The 23885-nt window shown below is 42.0% G+C and overlaps 1 protein-coding gene and 1 non-coding gene across 2 annotated transcripts in view; both read left to right on the top strand.

Moving 5' to 3' along the window:
- The window catches only part of LOC126174981 (general transcription and DNA repair factor IIH helicase subunit XPB), a 103202-nt gene that overhangs the window by 22730 nt on the left and 56587 nt on the right, over positions 1–23885 (top strand). The window contains exons 6-8 of the mRNA XM_049921457.1: positions 15108–15284; positions 15405–15563; positions 17311–17408. Of these exons, the coding sequence (XP_049777414.1) occupies positions 15108–15284; positions 15405–15563; positions 17311–17408 (434 nt within the window). The remainder of the gene's footprint in view (positions 1–15107; positions 15285–15404; positions 15564–17310; positions 17409–23885) is intronic.
- On the top strand, positions 12510–12583 carry Trnas-uga (transfer RNA serine (anticodon UGA)). The gene has a single exon. It is a non-coding gene; the product is annotated as a tRNA-Ser (tRNA).

The raw sequence follows: 23885 nt of genomic DNA, 5'->3' as shown, positions 1-23885 counted from the left end.
TAATTCGGTTGCCGTGAATATTACAGCTGCCATTTTAAAATCTATGTTTCATAAGTTCTCTAAAGCTTGCAAAATTGTTAATAGTTCTGGTTGGCTAATAGTGAAGCCATTCTTTAGAGTGTACTTTCACTGACAGGCAACTGTACTATTAATGATTACTGCCACTCCTGAACCTGTTTCGTTCTGTAAATAAGTCATATTGACATAAACCTGTATTGAATATTCCTTTATTGTAATGTTCTTCTAAAGCTAGTGCACTTGTTGGATGGGGCCACAGTTTTCAATCTAAAGTACTGACTATCGAATGGGCTCAGTATTCCATTTTTTATAATTTTATATTCTTCCGCTGTTGCTTGGAGCTGAGTAATTATTAGTGTAAGGATCGGTAGATTGCACAATGCTTCAGTAGATGTTGTTCTGTAAGCCTTAGCAGTCTTAATGTTGATCAAGTTCTGAATCCTTCAAATCTTCATACAGTTATATTCTCTTCTTAGTGTGTGAATCCAAACAGGAGCTGCATGTGCCAATGTTGGTGTTATAGCTCTTTTGTAAATTATTTTCATTCCCCTGAACGATACTGATTTAGATAAAGAATGTATTAGTTTTGTGCACTTTTCTTTCATGTTCTGTATATGTTCATTAAAGGTAATTTTAGAATCATTAATTATATCCAAATATTGTTATTGTTCAACTTGTTGCAAAACATTGTTGGGTAGGACTGTATTAATTATTGCTTTGTCTGTATGCCTTATCATCATTATTAGCAATACTTTTGATTTTAGGTCATTAAATTGGATTTTGTTGTTTAGAGCACAAGCTGTGATTTTTTTTCTATTTCTGTGTTGTTGTACTCCTGTTCACTAAGGACTGTATTTGCTTTGGTCAGTATGATTAAGTCATGTACAGATGCTGCCATCTTTGTTTTAGCTGTGTAATCCAAATTCAGCAGAGAATTATACTGGGTACTCCAAAAATATGGATTACAGTAAGACTCCTGTGGGCACCCTTTTGTCACCTCCTCTAGTTTGATGATGTTAAATGGGAACACTGCTGTTCTGTCACTGAAATAGTTTCTAGCCAGTTTATGTAAGTTCCTAGGACATTGAAACTTGTGTAGCATGTTTAGGATGCTGGGTCACCAAGCTGCACCAAAAGCACCCTGAACTTCGAGACTGACCATTATTACATATAGTCCTTCTGATATACTTCCCTCAATGAAGTTCTTAACTGCCAACACTGCAGTTTCTGTCTCTTTCTCTGGAGCAAATCCGTACTGATTGTTGCTTGGGAGATCTTTAGGGAAGTCATGCTACATATTTCTGTTAATTAAGAGCTTTTCCAATAAGCCCACACCACCACCACCACCACCACCACCCAATATACAGAATGCTGATGGGACAGAATTTGGAGACTACAGGGTTTGAGAGTGGGTTCTACTTTGGCTCTTTCCCACAATCTTGGAAAGCAAGCATTCTGTAGGCAACTGTTGCATAATATGGTAAGATACTTGCTGTGTATTCTATGAAGGAGCTTACTAGTAACACCGTTTTTACCAGAAGCCTTGTCTGCAAACAAGTTCATTATTATTTCCTCTATTGTGTCTATGTAAAATCTGGATCATCTACCATTCCATTGACTCGGAGCCTTTGAGATCTTTTTAGTTTATGGTGTTTTATGCCGTGTGTTTGGTTATTTTGAGTCTTAAACACTTGATTGAATAAGGTACCTAGAGCATCTTTAAATTCTGTAATAAGAGTTTCAATATTTGTTTCCACTTGAACTTTTTCTGCCAGATTGTAGCCTTAAAAAAAAAAAAAAAAAAAAAATTGTGTAAGGTCATATTCGGTAAATATTTGTGTGTAAGCTCTTCCAAGATGTAACATTCAAAATCTTGCTTGTGTGAATGAAGATGTGTGTTTCCCTTTCTTTTTCTGGTGAAAGCTGTGGCATGAAGCTTATGCGTAAGTATCTTTTAATAGTGAAGACTCACCAAAAGGCAGAAGTGCTGTGTCATCAATAGGTACACAAACAAAAGGTATAGAGCTTGGCTAGCTTTGAGAATGCACTGCCTTTTCCAAGCTTGTAGGAAAAACATGCACACACACATGCGCGCACGCTCACACACACGCTCACTCACTCAGTCACTCACTCACATGCACATGCCTGTCTCTCTACATTATGCTCAGTCGACTGCCAGATCTTTTGTGGTCCATATTGAGTGTACTGGGGTGAGATGGAGGTATGGGTTGGGGTGGGGTGAGAGATGGAAAGAGATGGGAGACAGGAAGGGGGTTGGGGGGAGGCATCTAACGGCTTGTGGCAGGGTGGGGAGCCATCTGTGGACTAGCTAGTGGTACAGGTAGAGGGGGCAGGTGGCAGACAGCGATTTCATAGACTAGGGCATGAGATAACAGCACGCATCTGGCTAATGTGGGGACACAAATTTGGTGGGGTACTGGGGTAGGGGGTGGGGAACAGCGAGTTACCTTAGTTTTTTTCCAGGAAGATTATGGGAGCGAAGGATGTGCTATAAGGTTAGCTCCCATCTGTGCAACCCAGAAAAGCTGTTGGTTGTGGAGAGGATCCAGATGGCATAGGCTGTAAAGCAGCCATTGTAGTCTCACTTGCTGTGCTCTGCTGCATGTTGTGCCACTGGTTAGTCCACCTAGGGCTTGGCAACAGCTTGGCAGTGGCCATTCATTCTAGTTGACAGCTGGTTGCTTGTCATACCAATGTAAAATGCTGTGCAGTGGTTGAAGCAGAGTTGGTATATAACATGGCTGCTTTCACAGATGGCCCAGCCTCTGATGAGGTAGAATAAGGCTGTGACAGGACTGAAGTAGGTGGTACTGGATGGGTGCATTGGGCAGATCTTGCATCTGGATCTTCCACAGGCAGGCGATTGGGGGTGGGAATGGCATAGGGATGAACTAGGATGTTGTGGAGATTGGGAGGGTGATGGAACACCACTTTATGAGGGGTTGGAAGTATCTTGGCCAGGATGTCCATCATTTTAGGGCATGATGATAGTTAATGCCCTGATGAATAATCTGGTTGTTATTCCAATCTGGGGTGGTATTGGGTGACAAGGGGTGCACTTCTTTGTGGATGGTACTTGGGATATATGTGAGAATCATGTGTGGAGGATCAGGTGTGTGTGAAGAAATGACACGGGAGGGCTTTTTACAGTGCCCCCACCGAAAGAATCTCGGTTCTTGTTGATCACCATCTCCAACGACTTGTCCAAAACCTAGCCTCCCAAATTAAAGATACCAACCATTTTGTGCACTGACTCTCCACCATCCCCACAACCTTACCTCCTCCCCCCAGGGGGTCCACAACTCTTTTGTGGATACATGCATAGCGAGCACGGGACTCCGAGCTAATGTGGCCTTCCTTCCTTTCCGGGCTGCATACCTTCCCTTTCCGCATCCTTCCCCATCCCCCATCTTCGCCCCTCCTCCCCTCACCTCTGGCTCTTTCCTTCCCTTTCTCCCCATCTGGGAGTATGGTTTGTGCCTACGTCCGGAGACGGACGCTCGTAAATGTAACGCATTCTTCGCCTTCTTTGCTTGTATGTCTCCTTCCTTCCTTTGTCCTTCTCTTTTCCTTACCTCTTCTCCTTACCCTTTTCTCCGCTGCGGCGTTTGAGACCTCTCTTCTTTCCTTTCCCTTTCTCTTTCTTCCTCCCTGTGCGTGTCTGAAGGCCGACCCACGCATTTTTGTGCGTAGCCGGTGACGGGGTAATGCGTAATTCCCCGCCCCGGGTAGACAGGTAGGACACGTACGTACCCCCTGGTAACGGCCAGGCCCAGGGAGGGGTGATTACCCAAGCTGATACCTTCCGAAAGTGCCGATTGGTCCCTCCGTCCGTTTGTCGGGAGGTGTGAACAATCACCTAAGGCGGAAGTGCCCTCAGAGAGGGCCCCCACAAGGGAGGAGTGCGCCATCGGAGACGCCGGTAATCATGGGGGATTCTTCCGCAATGGTTTCCTCACCTTTCACTATGTCTGCTCACACGCGTAAGTTCACTGAGTCTCAGCCACAGACAGTTCTTCCATCGTTGCCACAGTTCCTTGTTGTTTCTCGGTCTGACGAAGGTCACGACTTCTCCACGGTCAACCCTTTCATTATTCAGAAAGGTGTCGACGCAATTGCAGGTCCTGTAAAGTCTTGTTCCAGATTACGGAATGGCACCTTGTTGTTAGAAACAGTCAGTGCCCTCCAGGCACAAAAATTGCTGCGTACTTCACTGCTCCACACCTTCTCTGTCCGGGTTGAAGTGCACCGCACTTTAAATTCCTCGCGTGGAGTCGTATATACACGCTCCCTCGATGGATTGTCTGATGACGAAATTCAGCACTACCTGTCTGACCAGGGCGTAACGGCTGTTCATAGAGTTATGAAAAGGGCTGACACGAACATCGTTCCAACCCGCACTGTCTTCTTGACATTTGACAAAGTTCAACTCCCATCGAAAATCAAAGCAGCTATGAGATAATTTCCGTTCGCCCTTACGTCCCAAACCCTACGCGTTGTTATCGGTGTCAGCGGTTCAATCACACCAGCCAGTCCTGTTCCAATCTGGCCAAATGTGTTACCTGTGGCAAGGTTGCCCATGAGGGTGCTTGTCCACCTGCATCAACTGTATGGGTGACCACGCTGCTTCCTCTCGAGATTGCCCCGTTTTTAAGGACGAAAAGCTCATCCAGGAAATCCTAGTGAAGGAAAAGGCGTCGACCTTTGCTGCTCGAAAATTATTCGCCAGTCGACAACCCACCGTGCCTCAGACAGGAAAATACAGCACTGTCCTTGCTTCTCCTCGGCCAACAAAGGAGGCGGCCACGCAGACTTGCGACCTCACCTTTAGTGCCACGATCGTCAGATCAGCCAGCGCAAAGATCGCCCGTACAACCTCACCACTTTCGCCTGCCCACTCTATGGCTCACCCTTCATCGGGTTCTGCTAAATCTCGAGCCCAAAAGTCAGACACCAAGACTTCGAAAAAAGAGCATACTCGTAAAGATTTTTTACGTACCCCAACTTCACAACCATCGGTTCCTCCTTCATCTAAACATCATATTTCCAAGAAGGCTACAAAGAAACCCAGTTCATCTCCTTCTCCGCCAAGGCGTGTCCCATCTACAGCACCACCTGGCGGAAATCGCCCTCAGCCGTCTTCTGTGTCGCCAAGGCGCAATGCTGGCGGCCGATCAACCGGCCGATCGCTGGTGGCAGGGGCTGCTCCTGACCAACCTATGGATCAGGATCTTCTGCCTTCGGCTGAATGCCATTCCATGCTGTTGGTCGCCAGCTCTGAGCAGTCGTTGAGTTGACAGCACCCTTGGTCCCATTCCTCCATTTTCTGTTCACCCTATGTCCATTGTCCACTGGAATATCCGCGGCATTCGAGCCAATCGGGATGAATTGTCGGTCCTCTTACGATCCTACTCGCCGGTCATTTTCTGTCTTCAGGAAACAAAGCTGCGTCCACATGACTGCTTTGTTCTCCCTCATTTTCAGTCCATCCGATTTGATCTCCCCTCTGTTGAAGGCACTCCAGCCCATGGAGGACTCATGATTCTTCTCCATGATACTCTCCATTATCACCCAATCCACTTAAACACTTCCTTCCAAGCAGTCGCCGTCCGTCTTTCCCTTTCTGGATACACGTTCTCTCTTTGTACTGTATACATCCCATGGCACGAGCTGATCTCCTTCATCTTCTTGGTCAGCTTCCACCCCCCTATTTGCTGGTTGGGGACTTCAATGCCCACCACCCGCTTTGGGGATCTCCACATCCTTGTCCACGTGGCTCACTATTGGTAGATGTCTTCCACCAAGCAGATCTAGTTTGCCTCAACACTGGGGTCCCTACATTTTTCTCTGCCTCCACAACAAATTTATCTTATTTGGACCTTGCGGTCGGTACTGTTCCGCTAGCTCGGCGCTTCGAATGGTTCACCCTTGATGATACACACTCGAGTGACCACTTTCCATGTGTCCTTAGACTGCAGCCTCAACTGCCATATATGCGCCCGAGACGCTGGAAGTTTGCCCAGGCCGACACTTCTTTCGTCTCTAGCGACATTCAATGACCGTCACTTTCCCAGCGTCGACGATGAGGTCACACATATTACTGACGTTATTCTTACAGCTGCGGAACGTTCAATACCACGCACCTCCGAATTGCCCCGGCGGCCCCCAGTTCCTTGCTGGAACGAGGCATGCCGTGACGCAATACGTGAGCGGCGACGTGCTCTCCGCATTTTCCGCCACCATCCTACTTTGGCCAACTGTATCCGCTATAAGCAGTTCCATGCGCGATGCCGTCGTGTCATCCGCGATAGCAAGAAGGCAAGCTGGAAATTCTTTATTAGCTCATTTAACACCTTCACTCCCTCCTCGGAAGTTTGGAGTCGGCTTCGACGGTTCTCAGGCGCGCCTAGTTTCTCCCCGGTCTCTGGGCTCACTGTCGCGCATGATACATTAGTGGACCCCGTCACAATTTCTAACTCATTGGGTCAGCACTTTGCTGAGATTTCGAGCTCTCAAATTACCCGCCAGCGTTTCTCCCGAAGAAACGTGCAGCGGAAGTGCGACCTCTTGCTTTCTCCTCTCAAAATCGCGAAAGCTACAATACTGTTTTCTCCATGCGGGAACTCCAACATGCACTCTCTTCTTCTCGCTTCTCCGCCCCAGGACCGGATGGTATCCACGTCCAAATGTTGCTGCATTTATCAACCCATAGTGTGCGTTATCTCCTTCGCCTTTATAATCGAATTTGGACCGACGGTACTTTTCCCAGATGATGGCGGGAAGCTATCGTCGTTCCTGTTCCGAAACCTGGAAAGGACAAACATCTCCCCTCTAGCTATCGCCCCATTTCTCTCACGAGTAGTGTCTGTAAGGTTTTGGAGCATATGGTGAATTACCATTTAGCTTGATGGCTAGAATCCCGCAGTCTTTTAACACCTGCCCAATGCGGATTCCGGAAGCATCGTTCTGCAGTTGACCATCTTGTTGCTCTCTCCACTTATATCATGAATAATTTTCTTCGGAGACGCCAAACAGTAGCAATATTTTTTGATCTGGAGAGAGCATACGATGCCTGATGGAGGACAGGTATCCTCCGCACACTGTTCTCTTGGGGCTTTCGAGGTCGGCTGCCCCTTTTTCTTCGCGAATTTATGGCAGAGCGCACATTTAGGGTGCGGGTGAACACTACTCTCTCCCGTACTTTCTCCCAAGAAAACGGGGTACCCCAGGGCTCCGTGCTGAGTGTTGTACTGTTTGCCATTGCCATCAATCCAATTATGGATTGTCTCCTTCCTGATGTCTCGGGCTCCCTCTTTGTGGACGATTTTGCGATCTACTACAGTTCTCAACGGACCAGCCTTCTTGAACGACTTCTTCAAGGGTGTCTCGATTGCCTCCACTCTTGGAGCATCGACACCGGCTTCCGTTTTTCTCCCCGTTTGTGTTAATTTTTGGCGACGTAAGGAGTTTCTTCCGCCCTCCTTACATCTAGGTCCTGTTAACCTTCTGTTTTCAGACATCGCTAAATTCTTGGGTCTTATGTTTAACAGAAAACTGTGCTGGTCCTCCCACGTTTCCTATCTTTCGGCTCGCTGTCTGCAATCCCTCAACACCCTCCGTGTCCTGAATGGTACCTCCTGGGGAGCGGACCGAGTGGTCCTTCTCCGCCTCTATCGCGCCTTAGTGCGCTCGAAATTGTACTATGGAAGCATAGTCTACTCCTCTGCTCGGCCGTCTATTCTTCGGCGTCTCGACTCTATCCACCACCGTGGATTACGTTTAGTGTCTGGAGCTTTTTACACCAGCGCTGTGGAAAGCCTTTATGCTGAGACTGCTGAACCTCCGCTGTCCAATCGGCGAGCAGTCCTTCTGAGTCGTTATGCTAGCCATCTGTCTTCTATGCCTGCTAATCCAGCCCATGACATTTTTTCGACGCCTCCTTTGATGTAGGGTATGCAGGCCACCCCTCCTCCCTACTACCACCGGGAGTCCGCTTCCGTCAACTGCTTCAGTCTCTTTCCTTCCGCTTTCCTAAAACCTTCTTGACAACTTGGGGTACAGCACCGCCTTGGCTCCGTCCCCGGATCTGCCTGCTCAGAGACCTTTGTCGATTTCCCAAGGATGGTACCCCTTCACTTGTTTATCGTCGGGCATTTGCTGCTCTATGTGCACAAATGACGGACGCCACATTTATTTACACCGACGGCTCGAAAACATCGTTAGGTGTAGGGAGTGCCTATATTGTTGGCGACACCCCAAATCACTTTCGGCTTCCCGACCAGTGTTCGGTTTATACTGCGGAGCTTTACGCTGTTCTCCAGGCTGTCCACTACATCCGCCGCCATCGGCGGATACAGTATGTTATCTGCTCAGTTTCTCTCAGCTCTCTCCTCAGTCTCCAAGCTATTTACCCTGTGCACCCTCTGGTCCACCGGATTCAGGACTGTCTGCGCTTGCTCCACCTGGGGGGCGTCTCGGTGGCATTCCTCTGGCTCCCGGGACACGTTAGTATCTGCGGAAACAAGGCAGCCGATATTGCAGCCAAGGCTGCAGTCTCTCTTCTTCGGCCAGCTATTCAATCGATTCCCTTCGCCAATCTACGGAGCGTTTTATGTCGTCGTGTTGTTCATTTATGGCACGCACATTGGTCGACACTTCCCCAAAATAAATTGCGGGACGTGAAAACTCTTCCTTGTGCTTGGACCTCTTCCTCCCGAATGCGTCGTCGGGAGGAGGTAATTTTAACTAGACTCCGGATAGGGCACTGTCTTTTTAGCCATCGACATCTTTTAAGCGGCGATCCTCCCCCACTCTGTCCCCACTGCTCTCAGCTGTGGACGGTAAGACACCTTTTAATTGAGTGCCCCTATTTTAATCCGTTACGCGCCCGTCTACAGCTGTCGCCTGATATATCGTCAATTTTAGCAGATGACACGCACTCGGCCGATCGCGTTCTAGAGTTCATTAGTGCCAGTGAAATGACATCAGTCATTTGAAGCTCTTTTTGGGGACAACCAACCCCTTTCTGTAGTGGATTTTAAGCCTTCCTTCTGCTTTTAGTTTCTCCAATTTTATGACTTTCGTTCCCATTGCTGCTGGTTTCCATTTTCGGTTTTTTACTGTTTCCTACTAAGTCACAGACCGGGCGCTAATGACCATAGCAGTCTTGCGCCCTTAAAAAAAAAAAAAACCCTTACCTCCTGGATCCATAATCGTCACTGTTGATGTAACCTCACCATACACCACCATCCTTCGTGCCCATGGCCTTGTTGCAGTTGAACACTACCTCTCCCAAAGCCCTGAAAATTCCAGTCCCGCCACTCCATTCCTCATACAACTAACCAACTACATTCTAACCCATAACTATTTCACCTTTGAAGGTAAGGTATACAAACAAATTTGTGGCACAGCCATGGGCACCTGCATGGCACCCTCCTATGCCAACATCTTCATTGGCCACCTAGAAGAAACATTCCTAGCTTCCCAGAGCCTCAAACCCCTGGTCTGGTTCAGTTTTCTTGTTGGCACGTTTGTAATCTTGACCCGAGCCCAGGACACGTTAGTCTCATTCCACACAATCTCAACACCGTCCCTCTCATGCACTTCACCTGGTCATCCCCCACCTATCGTGCCACCTTCCTAGATGTGGATCTCCTCTTCTCAGATGGCTCCATCCACACCTCGGTCCTCATCAGACCCACCAATCACCAACAGTACCAGCACTTTGACAGCTGCCACACCTTCCAAACCAAACAGCCTCCCATACCCATACAGCCCACCACCCATGGTCGATGCATCTGCAGTGATGAGAACTCACTCGCCCAATATGCTGAAGGTCTCACAAAGGCATTCACAGACAGACATTACCCTTTCAGACCTACTCCTCAAACAGACCTCCCATGCCATATCCTCACACACACCTGATCCTCACATCCACCCAAGTCTCAAAGAAGCACCTCCCTTGCCACACAATTCCAGTCCGGACTGGGACGAGTAAACCACATCCTTCGTCACGGCTTTGATTGTCTGTCGTCATACCCTGAAATGAGTGACACCCTGCACAAGATACTTCCAACTTCTCTCAAAGGGGTGTTCTGTCGCCCGCGCAACATCCATCACACAAGAATCCATCCCTATGCTATTTCCACTCCCAATCCCTGGCCACAGGGATCACACTCCGGCGAAGATCCAGATGCAAGACGTGACCAGTCCACCCATCCTATCTCCACCTACATCAGTCCTGTCACAGGGTTATCCTTCTCCATCAGAAGCTGGGCCACATGTGAGAGCAGCTCTGCTGCAACCTGTGCACAGCATTTTGCACTGGTATGACAACTAGCCAGCTGTCAACTAGAATGAATGGCCACTGCCAAACTGTTGCGAAAAACAAGGTGGGCCACCCAGTGTGTTTGTGTGTGTGTGTGTGTGTGTGTGTGTGTGTGTGTGTGTGTGTTGGGGGGGGGGGGGGGTGCGCATGCTGTTATCTCACACTCTAGTCAGTGAAATCGCATGCTCAGCTGTCTGCCACCTGCACCCTCCACCTGCATCCCTAACTAGCCCAGAGATAGCTCCCCACTCTCTCATGAGGTGCTACACGCTTTCCCCTAACCCCTTCCCTGTCTCCTGCATCACTCCGCCCTCACCCCACCCCACCCCACCCCACCCCACCCCACCCCCTCACCTCATCCCAGTACACTCACTGTTGCCCAGGAAAGAGCTGGCAAGCGACTGGGCACACAGTAGGGAGACAGGCTTGTGCTTGTGAGTGAGTGTGTGTGTGTGTGTGTGTGTGTGTGTGTGTGTGTGTGTGTGTGTGTGTGTGTGTGTGTGTTTACTACAAGATTGAAAAAGGAAGTGCATTCCAAAAGCTAGCCAAGCTCTGTACCTTTCATTTGTGTACCAATCAATGTCACAGCACTTCTGCCTTTCAGCGAATCATCTCCTTTATTCCAAAATAATTCATAATTCTCAACCAGAACTTTCCATACATTATTGTCTTTTAATTGTTTATGTCTGCAATTTAAAGTATAATCTTTACAGTAAGTAGCAATCTATCTTTTCCTAAAGTGATGATATTCCAACCTGGAGTTTCCGAGAGAGAGAGAGAGAGAGAGAAGGGGGACCAAGTTTTTATACAAAGGAAGAGTAACAACCTATATATAATATAAAAATACAGCAATAAGAGAAATTACATCCTCTGACATACCATTCATAAAACCATCAGCAGGCATTAACAGAGTTTGCATCACTGTGGCTCAATTAACAATTGAAGAAATACAATCAGTATTAACAGTTTGCACACTACCATTTTACATTAATAATAATTTGATTTTGCTTCACCTGTAAATGATGACTTCCAAACAAACCAGATGTAGTGAGTGACTGTGGTACACTTTATAGAAAATGTACAAATGAACTCCAACCTCAGGAATAACCATGAATCATTCAGTTATACACATGTAAAGTGGTTTAGTATGGGCACTTGCTGTAGTCCAACACATTTTTGGAAAATTTGTTACAAATGTAAAATTAGTTGTAAAAGAGGCTATTCTTTATTTATATTTTTTAAAATGACATTCACTGACCATATGCATGTACTTTTATCTTTCAAATTACTTTTTATAAATTTTTGTTTTTTTTAAAAAACTTTCTAAAAAGTTTCAGGTTTTATAACTTCACAAATTTCCGTTCCTGGCAATGTGTTTTCTAAAATACCCGTTTCACGTGACTGGCTACAGAAATCACAAGTAGGTGCAGAGGATGTTTGCTATCCTCGCACCTCACCTATGCTTTTTCCTTCTCCCCCTTGTACCCACTCCCTTCTTTCTTGTACCCAGTCACTCCCATATCCATATGTAATATTGCAGTGCAGTATTCTAATTTCAATATTTTATTATGTGATAGTATGATGTACTTTCATTGAAGCATTAAATGACTTCATGATGTTTAAAGTCCCTAATTATATTTGTTCATATATCTGTATAGAGCTTTTTAGTGGATTAAGCACACTTGAGGATGGCAACTACGTGTCAAAACAAGTAACATGTAAAACTTCCTGGCAGATTAAAACTGTGTGCCAGACCGAGACTCGAACTCGGGACCTTTGCCTTTCGCAGGCAAGTGCTCTACCAACTGAGCTACCCAAGCACGACTCACGCCCCATCCTCACAGCTTTACTTATGCCAGTACCTCATCTCCTACCTTCCAAACTTTACAGAAGCTCTCCTGCGAACCTTACAGAACTAGCACTCCTGAAAGAAAGGATATTGCAGAGACATGGCTTAGCCATAGCCTGGGGGATGTTTCCAGAATGAGATTTTCACTCTGCAGCTGAGTGTGCGCCGATATGAAACTTCCTGGCAGATTAAAACTGTGTGCCGGACCGAGACTCAAACTTGGGACCTTTGCCTTTCGTGGGCAAGTGCTCTACCAACTGAGCTACCCAAGCTGTGAGGACGGGGCGTGAATCGTGCTTGGGTAGCTCAGTTGGTAGAGCACTTGCCTTGAAAGTCAAAGGTCCCGAGTTCGAGTCTCGGTCCAGCACACAGTTATAATCTGCCAGGAAGTTTCATATCAGTGCACACTCCGCTGCAAAGTGAAAATGTCATTCAAGTAAAGTAAATTTTTTATATCGAAGCAATTGCGATGTAACAAATTAATATTCACACATTTACAAAGGTCGCATACATCAAGTTGGCAATATGACAAATTTTAAATATGACTGGTCATTACGGAATCAGTATCTTTGTAAGTTACCAATATTGCTGTCTGCCCTAAATATCCAATTCCAACTATTTTTGTTGATAACAATATGGTTTTAGGATGAAAGTAATATCAATCTGATATTGCATAATAAGTTAGTTTTTACATCTCTGGAGTGCTGTAGATTTACTTGTATGTCCATGATTTTTTTTTTTTTTTTTTTTTTTTTTGAGTAGATAAAGTCATTTGACTTGTATTTGGTGTCATCATTAGTGATAATCAATATTGTATTTAGGCTATGTATTGTTTACTTTCAACATATAAATGCTACTGCATTGTTCTTATCTGAAAACAGAGACGAAAAACACACATCTCATTTAGTGTCCATTTCTTTTCAGTTGCACTTAAAAATCACTGTAGTTGACGATGTTTGTTGATTTCTTTGTGTTTTTTGAATTGTTTATTGGTTAACTGTTGCAGAGATAAAATATCTTTAGTGTACTGTTTTGCAATATGATGTGTTATTTTTCTGGTGGCTTGTCGCTTTTGAAAAGGCTTTGAATTATTTTGGAGATAGGTGGTTATCTTTAGGGGTCTCTTCTGCCAATACAGCAATACTTTTTGAGGAACTTGATACTGATGAACTGCATTCAGATCCTGTACCATTTCATCTTCTATTGTGTACTGCCAGATGCAGATGTTGTATCAGTAGCAGCTCCTGCACTTGACATTATGTGAGCTTCAGTATTAACTGGAAATAATACAGATTTACCAGATACTATCTCGCTAAATTTATTTAAGTTGTTAATTTTCTTTGGAAGGACTATGACAGTTTCATCTGTCAGTTTTTTTAAATCTGGAGTTCATCAGAAAAATAGTAATTGGTGAGGATTGAACTGTTGGCAGTATCTTTAGAAAATTCAAGATGAGATTAATACCTTTTAGTATGTTAGTTGACATTTCTAGTACAACAGCAGAAGAGACAGATGTATGTTGCTCTTCTTCAGACTGTGTGGGAGACAGGGCAATTTCAGAAGCTGCTTCTTTACAGTGATGACATACTATGTCATCCACTGTAATGATCAAATTGTTGAATATGTTTTGAGCAGTATGACAAAGTGATTTTATATGATAGCATTCCTGAACTTTGGAACTGATTATAATATCTCTGACATGTCCTAGTGTATGTCCCCATTTAGTTATTACCTGTAACAGCATTACTAACAGAGGGAAATACATTTGAAGAAACAACTTTTGTACTGACACACTTACTACACCTTACTGGCATCATTAACTCCTTAACACACAAATTACCTTCTTGCACTAATCAATTTACATTTTCAACAGCTCTTGTAAAAATACAAATATTGCTCCATATTTATATGAGCAATGTGTGATAGTGATGCTACAAATTGTTTTAGTTACTGATTTTTCGTAGTCATCTATTACAGTATTGAGAACAAAACAGAGGATTGCAATTTTGAAGGAACAAAGTGTGCTGACTGTGGCAGTTCAGTCATGAAGGTTCCAGTTGAACTTCCATTTGTGTGCACAATCATAGCTTTGATGTTGACCATTGACTGCAGCATCATGCTCTAACTGTTGAGGAGCTTGACATGCTGACAAAACTGCCTCGTTTAACTTAAATACGTGGGAACCTCAGCCCCTGCACTAAAATGAATTACACCACAGTGATTGTTGTGAAGTAAACTATAACACAACAGAGTTCAAGAACTTTAACAGTTGCTTTAAACCACTGTTCTTAGGACCTATTCTTTTGGTGTACCCATGTGGTATGAATTGTCCCTAGCAATTTTCTCTATTGTTGGTGTAGTTGTATATTATTTGTTAATTTTATAAATGTTATACTGCTGCCTAATATCCACATTTGCTTTCTTCCCTGAGTCCATGTTTTTAATTTATTATTTGTTAATTCTGATCTTGCACACATGTGAATTGGCCAAATTTGTGGATGTGGAATTTTTGCGTTCCTGTGATTTTGTTGTTGTAAATATCTACCATCAAGTGGAATGCTGTATCAGTTTTCCATAACATTTCTCTTATATCCTTTTTTTCCATTCCAGTATGCTCATTGCTTTCAGCTAGAGAAATGTTTCCTTATTTCATATTTTTCCCTTCTTTGTGATGAAATTTGGTGATGCAGTTTGATTGTTGGCTATACCTTCATTTTTGTTCCAAGACAGTTTGCAGGCCTACTTTTTCTGTTGTTTTAAGTGTTCATGGCTGCTGTGATGCTATCTGCACACTGTCTGTCAGAATTGAAAAATTTGTTTTTTGTTTTTGCAGAGTAGTGGCTGGAAGAAAATTAGTAAAATTGTACATTGTTTTACCCTTTTTCTCTGTAGGTGAAACTGGTTTTAAAACACAATCGTTATTTTGTTGAGTCACCATTTCCTGAAGTGCTTCAGAAGCTGCTGAAAGATCCAGTAATTCAAGAATGCCGGTTACGTCGAAATGTGGAAGATGGTGCTGAGGGTGACGGCCTGATCACACAGACACAGGACAAGAAAGGTACAACACAGGTCAGTTTATTTCCAGAATTTCTTAAATCTCTCTCGAATATGGCATTCATCCCATTTGCATCATAAATGTGTTCTACTTGAATTTCCTGTCGCCTTTATATGCATTATTTGTGTAAGCAGTTTGGCAGCAGTGCACCTCCTGCAGAAGGTGCAGGCCCGACAGATACAGATGGCCAGGCTGTACCTGAGGACATAACTAGCTTCTATGACAAGATTGATAAGGAAGATGAGGATGAAGAGGATTCTGTTACAAAAATTGTGTCATTTGAAGTCAACCAGGTCAGCTTTTTTTTAGTGTAGTTGTTTACAATTTGTACATCATCATAATCTTTAGATAACAAATTTGTGTTGGTACATGATGAAGAATTTAAGCATATTGTCCATTGGTTCAAACAATTGCAAAAGATATTGAGCATAAAAAAAATACGAGTATTGTTTTACTGTGAGCAGTCAGAACACAATTATGGAACTAAGAGCAATATCCAAACACATAAAAACATGTACTTATCAATTTCTGAGACATTAACATTTAACAGTGCTGACACAAACATAAAGCGCTTCAGCATTGCGCTATATTTGTTTTCAGAATAAATTTATCATTAGAATTAATGTTCAGAGTAGCTCACAGTTCTGTAGTGATTAAACAATAATTCTTTGATAAGGTATTTCCTCCTAAAAGTCAGCAGATTTTTTAGATGCTCTCTCTCTCTCTCTCTCTCTCTCTCTCTCTCGCTCACTCTCTCTCTCTCTCTCTCTCTCTCTCTCTCTCTCTCTCTCAGAATACTCCTGTACTAATTCACCTGTCTGAGACAAGAAAATTTAAGCCAGTTACTGAATTTTTTTTGTTTTCTATACACACTTTTGTACATTCTTCTCTGGTAGCTTCAGACATTATTTTGCTCAATATAAACATGCCATGCAGTTGAATAAATTTTACAACTGAATCAAATGCCTGGAGTTGTCACCGACCTCAAGCATTGTCCAAAACTGAATATATCTGGCATGTAAAGTAGTAGTTGGATAGGACGATGGTAACCAGGAATAAAATACGACTACAGACTTTCATTGGCTTTTGCAATATCAGCTGCTTTGTTAATAGTGAGCTGTTACTCATGTTCTTATTTCAGTTCAGGTTTAGCTATTAGATAATCCTGTTTCTTCTCACTATTTATCCTCACTTTTAAATGAATATATTGTAGCCAACATTTGTGGCAACTTTCCTTTCTTATTTATTTGTGTCTGCAGCAACCTATAAAGTAATCACTTCTCATCTTTGACTAGTTTCACAGAAATCATTTCCTTAATCGGGTAAGACTGTTACATGTACAGCAGATAAAACTGCAGTACACCTTCTGTGATTACAACAGAATGTAACCATTTGTACCACAAACAGATGAACTCTGATGGCAAGTAACAAGTGCAGGTCTATGGATGGAAAAAATTTATTTTGATCACGTAATTTATTTGTTGGGGAACATGATCTGATACATACTAGATAAAATACTTGTGCTGTCATGCTAATTCTTTGTGAAATGTTCACATGAAGAGGAAAGAAAATTTCAGGAAATTTCACACTGTTAATGGTGAAGCTGCAGTGGATAAATTGAGAGAACACTTAGTTGAAAACACCTATTAACACCTCCAAGTCCTATTAAGTTGTAAGATTTTTCTCCTTTAGTCAGAATTTAAATTTATTGATATTTTTAGTAAATTTGCATTGAACATTGAATGTACATTAGTTCAACTGTTTTAGTTTCTTTCCATGCACTTGAGTATTGTTCTGTGGGAGTATGAAATAATTTTCAGGTCTCCTTGTAATCCTCATTTTTAAGCCTGTGAAATTGTGTTAGTCTTTTTTTCTGACACTGTAAAATAATTTAAAAAGAATAAGACCAAGAAAAATGCTGAATTTTGAAAGGAGTGGGGGCAACTTTTGTGCAATGTCCATAGACTTCCTTGTACATAAATGTAAGAAACTGGAAATGATTTACTAATGAATTTCTTTTCCCTTCTTTCCTTGTTACAGGAAAAAATTGAGGTGATCCAGAAGCGCTGTATTGAGCTAGAGCATCCTCTGCTGGCAGAGTATGATTTTCGAAATGACACTGTGAATCCAGATATCAAGTTAGTATTCATATATATAATTGTCAGATCCATACTTACCACAAGAATGTATGTATGTTCCACATCACCTCCTAAACCACTAGACTGATTTTAACCAAACTTAGTACATGTATACCTTATGCCTAGAAAGAATCGCTGTGGAGTAAAGAACCACCTACCTATTAAAGGATTTTTTTTTTTGGGGGGGGGGGGGGGGGGTATGAAAAAGAAGTGTAGGCACGACTTGCTAGTATCAAGACTTGTCCAGTATTTGAGAATGAGAGCACTTGGTGACTTGTAACAAACTGTACACATAATTTCAAACTACATAACTTTTTCTCACTTGTCCACAAATGATGAAAATAAAAAAAGTTTATCGCTTATTACATTTTCATTGTTCATGCTGTAAAACTGCTGTGTTATTATTTGTTGGCTACTAACTCTATTTGCAACGCATTTCACAGATGGTATATATGTCACTGAACATACCTACAAAATTATATCATTTTACAACATGTTATTCAGGAGATATGATGTCATAAACGTTGAGGTACATGAAAACAAAACTGCTGGCAAAATTCATTAGAGATACAAGTGAACTATGTGCACAGACAACACATAAGTTTTCTGGGTATGATACTGTATCATATTGTATAAAACTGCTGCTGGAGAAAACCAGTGTTTCAATCATGCTTGCTGCGGTCTACTGTCACCAGTAGACCCAGAAGAAGGCCGCTGCAAGCATGGCTGAAACGTTGGTTTTCTCTGGCAGTAGTTTGATACAATATGATACCCAGAAAACTTTTATGTCGACTGACTCTGGGCACAGAAGCCTACACAGTTATATGTGTACAGATATGGATGAAATATGTTAAATATGTGTGAAATGCATACAAAGGCAAACCTACATTCTGTGATCAAAAGTAACCAGACACCACCAAAAACATATGTTTTTCATATTAGGTGCCTTGTGCTGCCACCTACTGCCAGGTACTCCATATCAGCAACCTCAGTAGTTATTAGACATCATGAGAGAGCAAGATGGGGCACTCCGCGGAACTCACGGACGTGGAACGTGGTCAAGTGATTGGGCATCACTGTGTTATATGTCTGTACGCGAGATTTCCACACTCCCAAACATCCCTATGTCCACTGTTTCCAATGTGATAGGGAAGTGGAAATGTGAAGGGACCTACACAACACAACAGAGACTGCCAACAGTTGAAGAAGGTTGTAATGTGTAATAGGCATACATCTATCCAGACCATCACACAGGAATTCCAAACTGCATCAGGATCCACTGCAAGTACTATGACAGTTAGGTGGAAGGTGAGAAAACTTGGATTTAATTTTCATGCAGCTGCTCTTAAGCCACACATCACACCAGTAAATGCCAAATGACGCCTCACTTGGTGTAAGGAGTGTAAAAATTGGATGATTGTTGTGTGGAGTGTCAAATCATGGTACACAATGTGGCAATCTGATTGCAGGGTGTGGGTATGGTGAATGCCCGGTGAATGTCATCTGCCAGTGTGTGTAGTGCCAACAGTAAAATTTGAAGGCAGTGGTGTTATGGTGCAGTCCTGTTTTTCATGGAGGGGGCTTGCACCCCTTGTTGTTTTGCATGGCACTATCACAACACAGGCCTACATTGATGTTTTAAGCACCTTCTTGATTCCCCCTACTGAAGAGCAATTCGGCAATGGAGATTGCATCTTTCAACACAACACACCTGTTCATAATGCACCAGCTGTGGTTGAGTGATTACAAGACAGTAACATCCCTGTAATGGACTGGCCTGTACAATATCCTGACCTGATTCCTATAGAAAACCTTTGGGATGTTTTGGAACGCCAATTTCATGCCAGGTCTCACCTACCAACATAGATACCTCTCCTCAGTGCAGCACTCCGTGGAGAATGGGCTGCCATTCCCCAAGAAACCTTCCAGCACCAGATTGAACATATGTCTGTGAGAGTGGAAGCTGTCATCAAGGCCAACACTTTACTGAATTCCAGCATTACCGATGGAGGGCACCACGAACTTGTAAGCCATTTTCAACCAGGTGTCCGGATACTTTTGATCACATAGTGTGTGTGTTGAAGACTTCTCCTAAACACCTGAATTGATATAAATGAAACTTCGTATATGTATTACTTACTCTTGGGAAAGAAATACTAATGGAGTAAGAACCAGCAACATCCTGTTGAGGTAGAGGTGATAATGTGGAGAGAGAAGAGGGTTGTAGGAGATGGACAGACAGACAGATAGGAGGGAGGAGGAGATGGAGAGGGGTGGAAGAAGCAGATGACACAGACAAGTGCGAAGCAGATGAACAGTAAGGGAGGAGGAGGATATTGACAGAGAGAGGGGGAAGGAGGAGATGGACAAATAGAAGATTAATATTAAATAGCTGTTATTTTTAAAGACATTATGTGTCTCTAATTTCTTGAACTAAAACCAGATAAACATAAGCAAAGAGGTTATACTTGCTTGGTTTTGTCAATAATAATTTCGAGGAAAAAGAACAAAATGTTCAAATTGAGAAATTGGTAGTTCCTTATTTGTGAGCTGTAGGAAAGGCAATAAACTGTCAGCAACCCAATACCATTAAAATCACATACCAGAAACAGGCTGTAGACAAATAATTTTGAGAATGTGATGATATATATGATCCATTTGACAAGAACGGGGAGACAACCCAATAGAAGAATTTGGTATTCTGATCATGTTAGTTTCCACGACAGGGTTGGCTTTCCCAGTGAGGCATCTGTGCTCCACCGTCATCTTGACAGGACTGCATACTAATGGCTCCTAGATTCCCAGCACTAAGCCAGCATCAGTCACTTCCAGTCAGCCATTTTGCACTTGACTGGCCGTGATAGCCTGTGGCATCAGCCCCCCCCCCCCCCCCCCCTCCCCAATAGCTTACCACTGGCCAAGGTTGTTGATTATTCAAGGTTTCACTGCACCTGAGACACACTGATTGTAGCAGCTGCTGTGACCTACAACAATAATTCACCGCCAGATATTGGGGTAGAGGCACACGCGTCCAACGTCACCAGATGTGGGCTTGAACTACTGTAGTAATAAAAGAACTGTACTGCCTTCAAACAACTTCCAACTCACCCCAACCCGCTATCCTCCCCTGGGGCACAGCCACAGCCTCCACACTAAAATCTGCTTCAATTTATTAATTCTCTTTATTTGGCTGTCAAGTGTAACTAACTTTTGAAAGTCATAATTGTTTAATTGTGCACTGAAGTACATAACAAGAGAATGGTATGAGACTAACATAAAGAACACAAAAAGTAGAAGCTCCAAAAATGAGTTTAGACTGCTTGGAATTTGCTGGTGATTGTGCTCTCCTAGCCAACAGTGTTCAAGAAACCAGACAACAAATTAAATCACTGCAAGAAAATTGGCCTTAGAATATTGTTTGGAAAAAAAGGAAAAAAGAGAGAAATAATACTAAGTGATCCATCACTTGCAAATAACAGTACAATAGAAAAACACAAAATCAAAACTGTTGATTGAATTTAAATATTTAGGTGTAACATAATACGCAACCTAAACAAGAAACTGACGTGGCAAAGAGAATAAAAACCTGAACAAAGCAAATGACATTGCCAAAAACACACATGACAAAAAACCTGTCAACAGTTGCAGGATAAAATAAAAACCTAAAATAACATTTGCATCTTCAGAAGAGGTAATACAACAGGAAGTTACAGAATACTAAAGACACAAAGAAGAATAATTAGGAAGTGCACAGAGAATAGCTTTAAATTAAACAGTATACAAGAAAACGAAACTGGTAATAAGCTTAATCAGAAAGAGAGACCCTCATTCTTTGGACATCTGATCAGAACACCAGAAAACACAATTAATAAGAGAACAATAGAGAACATGTGGAATACTAAGAGCAACATTAAATGGATTACAGAAATTAAGGAAGTTTTAAGAGAAATGAAATTTAAAGTGGATGATTGAAAAAACAACAGACAAAACCAAAATACTGCAAGACATTCAAACAGACCACAAAAGAAGATGAATAAAAGTATTACAGCAAGATTGATCTCAAACAAAGAAAGAAAACAATTTATAATACGTTTGTTTGTTTCTGAAAGAATGAAGATGTTTGGGAAAGACAAAGAGCAAGAAGAATCCTTTGTATAATAATAAATTACAGTAAACCTTTGTGTAACTATTGTATTATTGAATTGAATTGTGTTATTGAGTAATAGAAATTCCTTGTATAAACCTTTGTATAAATGACTAAAGTGGTGCAATGAAGGCCATAAAATTATTAATAATAATAATAATAATAATAATAATAACAACAACAACAACAGTTATTCGTTTTTACTAAAAGTCTTCATTTACTTGCCCAGGTACAATAAAAATGAGTAATTTTATGTTCAAATAATAATAAGCAATACATTCCTGTGTGGCACAAAGTTTATATATAGATATTTCAGTGTGTCTGCATTATTAATTTCCCTCTTGCCTTTTAGCTGGACATATTTTTTCTGTATTTTCAATTCAAATATTTTTAAATTTAGTGACATATCTAATTTCTCATTGTTGGCTTGCATTGCACTGAACTATGTCTAAATTTTAATATCTTTATTTCATTTTTTCTCGTGATTCAAGAAATTTTCTTAGAGTTCACACTGTCACATCTGTCAAGTGCTTTGTTCCAGTGCTCATATTTGTTTAGTTCAATTCAGTTAATATTCAGTCATAGCAAATGTCTTTAGACCTGTTCAGACTGTAATATGTGACAAGTTTGTGAGGGAAGAAGTGAACCATAAAAATGAAAGCTCCAATAAATCTCTCATTTTATCATAAAAAATACCATGTTACTAATTCTGAAGGTGCTTGGGGAACATTCATCAAGAAGAGAAGGTTCACATTTTATCAACTGATCTAATCCAGCACCAGTTTTTAATTTTTTTTCTGATGTCATTTATAATCAGTCTCTGCTGAATATTTCCATAATATGTACACCAAGGAATCAATCCTGTTTCAAAATCCACTTGTACGGTGATGCACAATAAATACCTATAATCCTTTAAGTTTCCAATGCTTATGATTCTAGTCACCATAAGCAAAGGTACCACAATACTTAAAATACGTGTAGGGTTACTTCTCTTGATGATAGAGGGTTCAAATCCTGGTCATAGAAGAAATTTTTGTCACTTATACTTGGCTGGCACAGAGGAAAAGGAAAGGTGGTATACTGTTCTTTGTAGTCATACTGCACACCAATTTATGATTAAAATGGGTCTGTTCACCCACATCTCACAGACTGAGAGTGTAACAATAAATAAAATCATTCTTATGACCGGTGTAAATGTTTTATGTAACAACACTTTGGCAGCTGATGTGTCAGTTTAACAATTTATTTGCTGAAGCAGCTTCTTATTTGCCATCATGCGGCTGTGTGGACATAGTCTCAGGACTCCTAACCTAGAAAAATCTAAAATGATCATTATGAACCATATCTGGGATCAGGAATTTGATGATAATGATCATGTTGTTGGATGAAGCTTCTAAGCTGAACTATTCCTTTCGATGCTGTTCAACAGAAATAACCTATATTACAACATACATCCTTCTGTCTCATTGGCATCAAATCATGTTAAAATCTAAACATAGCCCTAATAATCCTTTATCCTAAAACACTTACACTTAAAATGTAATGCAACATTCACACCCTGTAAAGGGTAGGCGCCAGCCTACACAAACACTATATTTCAGTCTTGAAATACCATCTATTATAATTTGTGTCCCAAGTAAGGAAGTCCTACAGCTCGCTGTGTTAAGAGAATACATAACAGGATATGGAACAGAGATATTAAATGTGAATAATATTTAATGTACACATATTCCTTTATTATTACAATAATGGAAATTCCTGGATGGAGCAATATGTAAAATAAGGCAAAGGCAACCACTCACCTATAGCAGATCGATGTGTGGAGCACAGAAACGCGTAACAGAAAAGAGCATTCACACTAGCTTTTGAGACTAGTAACTCTTTTTCTAGCAAAAGTATACACATTCTCACACACAACCACACAGACACCCAAAGGCACACTCCCGTGACCATGGCAAGACTCATGCATGTGTGGAAAGTACACATTTCTCTCACATTAAAAATAGCATTAATCTGAATTTAATGTTATATACCTTTCTGTAATAGCTTTATGGCAGGGGTTGGAGAAATGTCGATCACAATCTGTTGGTAGGTCACAGGTGCTTATTTGGTAGATCAGGTGAGTACTGAGAGTACAAAAGAAAAATGGTTGAATAAGATTTTTTCATGGCACTGAAAATGATTGCTCGTTCAACACAAGTTTATTTTTTGCTAACATTTGCATAAAATTGGTACTAACATCTGTTTTGAACCTCTGTTGTTGTTGCGGTCTTCAGTCCTGAGACTGGTTTGATGCAGCTCTCCATGCTACTCTATCCTGTGCAAGCTTCTTC

This window comes from Schistocerca cancellata, chromosome 3 (genome assembly GCF_023864275.1).
Source record: "Schistocerca cancellata isolate TAMUIC-IGC-003103 chromosome 3, iqSchCanc2.1, whole genome shotgun sequence".
Lineage (NCBI taxonomy): Eukaryota > Metazoa > Arthropoda > Insecta > Orthoptera > Acrididae > Schistocerca > Schistocerca cancellata.
This window is presented reverse-complemented; position numbering and strand designations above follow the sequence as displayed.